Consider the following 5,748-nt stretch of genomic DNA (forward strand, 5'->3'; position numbering starts at 1 on the left):
AACATGACAAAAGAACACAATGCACCAACATCAACTACAGCTGCCACATAGATTACGACAGATCTTGCAGTACGTGTGTGTCAATACCTCCACTTCTATTCTGCTTGTTAGACACAGCACTGTCCCCTCCATGCAGTGCCTGTTAGCAATACAGCTACTCTGTAAAGAGGGAACAAGTTTTAACTGAACTTAGCTAGTGTGGACTGCAATTTTCCCTAAAAGAACAGCCTCCATATAAACCCACTGCTCCAGACTTTCCACTGTAGCAGAAAGCAAAGGCTCGTCTAAATGTGCCGCTTTTGTCACAGTACGCGCCTAGTTCCGTTGGTTTCATCTTGGCAGTATGCAGGGAAAAATGAAAAGTGCTAAGTTTAATGCAGTTCTATCAACGTTAAGTTTGTGCACTCTCTTTGAAACATTGTGAGGGTTTTTTGTTGCAAATTTACTGGATTAAGTGATGTCCCGTAAAAAGACAGAGTCAAAACCAAGCGTATATCTCTGGCCTTTATAGTAAAGCAGCATAGGATCAACAGCTCTAACTGTCCGACACCATGACTTTCACCATCCCTTCCATAACAGTCTTTCCACTTTCTTTGACTTTACACGATACTGAAACGTGTGCAATAGAACCCTTCAGTCGTTTAACTTCCACAGCAGCTATGACTTCTTCACCAGTATACAAAGGAGCTGGAAATCGGATCTCCTGAGAAAGAAACACACAACCTTGACCAGGCATTTTAGTACCCAGAACTGCAGAAATAAGTCCATTGATCAAAACTCCATGCACAATAGTTCTCCCAAACCTAGATTTCTTTGCAAAATCTTCATTTAAATGCAAAGGATTTGTGTCACCTGTTAAATCAGAAAAAGTAACAACATCATTCTGTGTAAAAGCTTTTGTAAGCTCAGCTTTGTCTCCAACTTTTACGTGTAAATGCTGAGGGAAGGGACGTCCAAGCAGTGAGTTGATAACTGTTAGCTTTGTCAAGGCTCTTTGTCGGAAATCCCCTCCAGAAATTCCATACCTGAAGGGTTGCAACATCTCAAGTAACTTCTTCTTTGTACAAGCAAATCAACACGTGCATTCAGTCCAAGACTAGTTCTCTGCTGTTCCCAGATAACGCAAGAAGAAATGGAGATGTCTAATTTGGGTGGGAAACAAAAACAAAGCAAGAAACAAACTAAAGCATTTAAAAAAATAAACAAAATGCCATCAAATGCACTCAAAGTTGAAAATATTCAAATTCCCCTTTTAGAGAAAAGATTAAAAACTTAGAGCCATGCCCAAGCAGATTTTTGTTTAGCCATTGCTTTGGAGACAAAGAAGTCTTGGAACTCATTTTATTAAGTGGCATTCTCAGGAAAAAATAAGCTCTGGAAGTGCATGTTTGTGTATGCATTTTTAAATGAGAGCAGTTGACAGTGACTTCTAGAAAGGGAAGAAATGGGGTAGCGAAAATGAAAGATTGGACCAAGGTGTGGACCAAGAACAAAACTTTCCAGAACTTATTTTCTCACAGATGTATTAACAAGATCAGGACTTCTCGTTGGAATGAGACCAGAAAGTAATGAAACAGCAACTACTGTCACACTTTACAAGATTCATTATAAAATAAGAATAGCTTAAACACAGGCCTACACACTTGCACTGAAAAGCATTTCACACCCAAACCAAGACATTTTTGCACTTAGGCCATCTTTCTATGAAGAGGCAGAGTACCCAGCTAGCCAGGCAACCTTGGAGCAAGAACTGACGTTTGGGGGAAGCCATCCAGCCCCCGCAGGGCTTTACCTGCAGCACTCGAAAGGCACACCTCCTGTTCTGGTAGAAGCCCAACAACGTTAAGGCACTCCACAGCTTGACAAGGCCACTAAGTAAAAAGAAAATTAAATGCATTCATGAAGTTTGTTTTTCTCAGTTTTCCTACAGCATAAACTTCTTAAATAAAACCACGTTATATAAAGAGTAGCGAAACCTTAACTGAGTTTAACAGCAAGGAATTTCATCAATGAGTTCTAGTAGCGACACTGCCCTGAAGGGTTATTGCAATGACTGCAGTCTTTTGTCCTTGACACACAGAGAGACGTACTTTCGCTTTACTGGACCTGTTCTTGTTCTCTCTGTGTGTTTAAGCTTCTTCTTCCCCTAAATAACCTGCAGTTGTCTTCACCATTTAAATCCAGTAACCATTCTCATCTTTATTACAGAAAGAGATTTAAAGCTACATACTTCAATAGCACTTAGTTCCTGTTCTGTTTTAAAGCAGGAATAATGTACTGAGGCATATAGGTTACCAAATCTTAGCGAATTTTTATTTATTTTCTGCAGGCTGGATGCAGATGTCCTGCAAGTTCAGCTTAATTCTTCAAAGACCATAGCTTAAGAGTTCTGTTTTCTTATGAAAAATATTTTCATGGCAGTACCTGAAGTGTGTCCTACTGTACCTTACCTGCTAATAACTCTTAATATGGCAGACAGAGTTTTCTCCTCATATATTAAGACATCAACAGGCAAAGCTGCTCCAACCTATGAAAAAATAGGTTATTAAAGAAATACCATCCTATGCTGTTACGGTGGTTTATAAGTAAACAAATTAAGTGCCAGCACATGACATTATTAAAGGTGTTATAGTTACGCTCAAATCTCAGCTGAGTGTTTCAGCTACACCACCACTAGATTTTATGCAGCACCCCTCCTCTCAGAGCTCTTTAGGTAGAAGCCACTTTTAGTTCTACAGTACAGCTGGAGACGCAGGGACCCAACAGCGAGGTGACTTGCTGAAAGTCACCCAGCAATACCGTTAACACAGCAAGAATAGCACTGTGCACCTCCCCACCCAAGAAACTGTTCCCTTCCCATAGTTCTCCCTTTAAACCTTCACTACAGCAAAAGCATCAATATCTCAAATTCTATGAGCCAGATATGCTGGAGCCCCTTGACGACAGACGCCAAGACAAAACGTACAACCCCCGCTTCGTTAGGGGCACGTTACAACACGGGCTGGAGAGCAGGGAACAGGTTAACAGAGAGGGAAAGCGAAGACACTTATCCTGCCTCTGCACGCCCAGGCCTCCAGCCTGCCTCTTCAGCCGGGCCACCGCTCCCGCTCAGCCACTGCTCTGCGGCCGGACGGGCCGATCCCAGGGGGCAGAACCGACAGAAAACCGACCGCGGAAGCCCGGGGCACGCCGACCGCTCTCGCAAGGCTCTCCTGGGCTCAGCCCGAAGCCGCCGGTCGAGGGAAGAAGCCCAAGCCCAAGCCCGACCCCGGCCCCGACCCACCTCTCCGTGCAGCTCCCTCAGCGCCGACACCACCAGCTGCTTGAACTGCGCGACGCTGGGCCGTGCCCCGCCGTCCGGCAGCTCCCTGCGGGGAAGCAGAGCAGAGGGCAGGCTGGGCGCGGGCGCGGGCACGGGCACGCACGCGCACACGCACACACGCAGACCGACTCACTCACAGGCGGACACGCAGGTAGTGGTGCTCCGCGGCGCTCCGCAGCACCCGCCGCTCGAAGGTGGCGGCCGGCGGCTCCGCTCGCGCCATTCGCCCTCCAGGCCTCGCCCCGCCGCGCGCCCCCGCCCAGCCAATAGCGGCGCGGAACCGCCCGGCCTTCTACGGCGGCCTCGCGGGGTCAGCTCCCCGCCGAGCCCCGCCTCGGCGTCGCCATGGCGACCGGGCGGTGCTAACGTCTGCGGGCGGGAGGCGCCCGGTGGGAGCGCGTCGCCTCAAGCCCGGCCCGACTCTGCCCCCGTGTCCCGAGGCCTCTCCGTTACGCCAGAGCGGCTGCTGGGGAAGGCCGCCGCTCGGCACTGCTTCAGCCGGGGCCGAGGGACGGCCTGGGGGAAAGCCGCCGGCCTGGGGCACCGCAGCGTGCTGGAAGGTCCCAGTTACGCCGTCGAGGAGAGCAGCCGGTGGAGCCCCGTTGCTCGGAGCGGTGCTTGGCCTCGCAGCCCTGCGCCCTCAGGCCAGGCCTGTGCCCAGAGCCCCCAGCCCTGCCTGTGGGGAATGCCGAGCTTAGCCTTCATGGGGTGAGAAAGGCAACAAGCAGTCTGTGGGTCTGAAATTAATCTCTGGGAAGAGATGGGAACAGATGGTGTTTCCAAGTGCTACACGCAAGCTTTTAGCTTCAGAAAGACAAATATTGAACACTCCGCAATAAACACACAGCTGGAGAGGGGCTAGCAGAGATGCTCCCTCACTTCCCCTTTAAACAAATTATGTTGGGCCTGATGTAGTTCCTGGTGGAGTGTGTCACCTGGCACCGTACGCACCACAGGCATTGTGTTATCCTAACAGCTATTCTGTGGCGCACACAGCTGGAACAGATTTGAAAAGTACACAGAAGTAGGTTGGCAGTGTGTCTTTGCATCTTGCTGGTCAACACCGAGTTGAGGAGATAAAGTTTTAGTACCAGCATGAATGCTTGTAGCTGATCTGAGATTTTCAGAGAGAAAGAGGAAAAAGGATAGAAGCGTCTTTGCCAAAATGATGAAACATCATCCCTGGCACAAGAACTTTTTTTAAAAAAAAAGTAAGATTCTATAAAGGTTTATCCAGGAATTAATATTGACCCCAGCAGGGGAACACTGCAATAGCCTAATACCTGACACGCTTGAGTTAGGGCCCAAATCACAAGGCACCATTTGCCTTTGCCATCAAGCTGCTCAGTCTGTGCAGAGGAACTTAAGAGTGCAAGATGTTTTTCCTCTATTTGGATTTGGGGTTTTCTTTCTGCCCCAGGTGTTTGGCAAGCTTTGGACCTGAGCCCCAGCACACTGGCAGCCTACTCATGTGCTGGGCTGCAAAGGGCACGTCTTTCTCTTTTACAGGCACCAAGCTGTTCTCACCTTCCTGCTGCTGTGGCACAAAGCCTGGAGACAACCTATTTGTGTCAGCTAAAGCCCTTGGTGATTTTAAAGAGGTATTCATAAGAAAACAGCAACATATCTCAGAAAAGCCTGCCCCAAGAGGTTATCTAATCCACCCCTGCCTCAGATAGATACTGTAAACATTAAGCAAAGCTGGGTTACAACCATTCAGAGAAAAAAACCCAAAACAAATAGTACTGGAAGATTTTACGCTCCCCCAAGCGGTTTATTCCAGCCGTCTTCCAGACGGATTTTTTCCATGCTTAATCAGCAGCTTCCCTGCTGCAGCTTATGCCCTGTATTAATAGGCCTGTCCTAATCAATATGGGATCACTCCTCCTTGTTTGAATATTCCCTGCCCCCTTTCCCCTAGCCCTTCTTTCCATAGGAAAAGAAAAAATAAGTCCCAGTTTTTCCTTATTCTTCTGTAAAATGTAACATTTTCTGATATTTGTTTATCATGCTGCTGCCCTCTGTCCCTTTCAGGTGTCAGCATCATCTTTGAGTTAAAGTGCCCAAAGCAGAAGTACCATATTCTGGCAGAGGCGCTCTCATGATCAGCCCCACAATCCCTCTGAACTACTCTCCCCCCAGCCTAATTTTATAACTGTACATAAACCAGCATGCATTTAGAAACAAAACTTCAGCAAAAGCAAAATATTGAGCATTTGAACAGGCAATTTCACATGTACCCAAGTAATTTTCCTTCCACAATGTTAGTTAGGTTAAAAAAAGGCATCTTGCCACATAAAATTCAGTAGCTGTAAATGTAAACCAGCAAGAGACCTTCAGGAATATTGTGGTTCTCCTAGGAACCAAGAACCAGTTAGCACAGTGCTCAAACAATAAATCAGTTCTACAAAAATGTGGCAGACATA

At 47.3% G+C, this 5,748-nt stretch overlaps 2 protein-coding genes across 4 annotated transcripts; both read right to left on the minus strand.

Moving 5' to 3' along the window:
• Positions 1–487: 487 nt before the first annotated feature.
• HTD2 (hydroxyacyl-thioester dehydratase type 2) lies at positions 488–1,042 on the minus strand. The gene has a single exon (XM_054838214.1). It carries the CDS (start codon positions 1,040–1,042, stop codon positions 536–538), a length of 507 nt encoding a protein of 168 aa, XP_054694189.1. The 3' UTR covers positions 488–535.
• Positions 488–3,596, minus strand: RPP14 (ribonuclease P/MRP subunit p14). 3 transcript variants are annotated; one of them, XR_008578820.1, is made up of 6 exons: positions 3,460–3,596; positions 3,284–3,368; positions 2,451–2,527; positions 1,793–1,871; positions 1,026–1,142; positions 488–703 (listed from the first exon to the last, which is right to left on the minus strand). XR_008578820.1 is itself a non-coding variant. In XM_054838216.1 (5 exons), exons 1-5 carry the CDS (start codon positions 3,543–3,545, stop codon positions 1,086–1,088), a joined length of 384 nt encoding a protein of 127 aa, XP_054694191.1. In that variant the 5' UTR covers positions 3,546–3,596; the 3' UTR covers positions 488–1,085. The 3 variants fall into 3 exon arrangements, 2 of the variants coding, with proteins under 2 accessions (XP_054694191.1, XP_054694190.1); XM_054838216.1 differs by having other exon boundaries at positions 488–1,142; XM_054838215.1 differs by having other exon boundaries at positions 488–1,871.
• Positions 3,597–5,748: the final 2,152 nt, after the last annotated feature.

Source organism: Grus americana, chromosome 11 (assembly GCF_028858705.1).
Source record: "Grus americana isolate bGruAme1 chromosome 11, bGruAme1.mat, whole genome shotgun sequence".
Classification (NCBI taxonomy): domain Eukaryota; kingdom Metazoa; phylum Chordata; class Aves; order Gruiformes; family Gruidae; genus Grus; species Grus americana.

Bases quoted from the DNA above. Each gene is read 5' to 3' on its own strand.
- HTD2 (XM_054838214.1), bottom strand. From the start codon at position 1,042: ATGTTGCAACCCTTCAGGTATGGAATTTCTGGAGGGGATTTCCGACAA.
- RPP14 (XM_054838215.1), bottom strand. From the start codon at position 3,545: ATGGCGCGAGCGGAGCCGCCGGCCGCCACCTTCGAGCGGCGGGTGCTG. The intron at 3,369-3,459 runs GTGAGTGAGTCG...GCTTCCCCGCAG, and splicing joins CACTACCTGCGTGTCCGCCT to GGAGCTGCCGGACGGCGGGG. The intron at 1,872-2,450 runs GTAAGGTACAGT...CTTTTTACTTAG, and splicing joins ATATTAAGAGTTATTAGCAG to TGGCCTTGTCAAGCTGTGGA.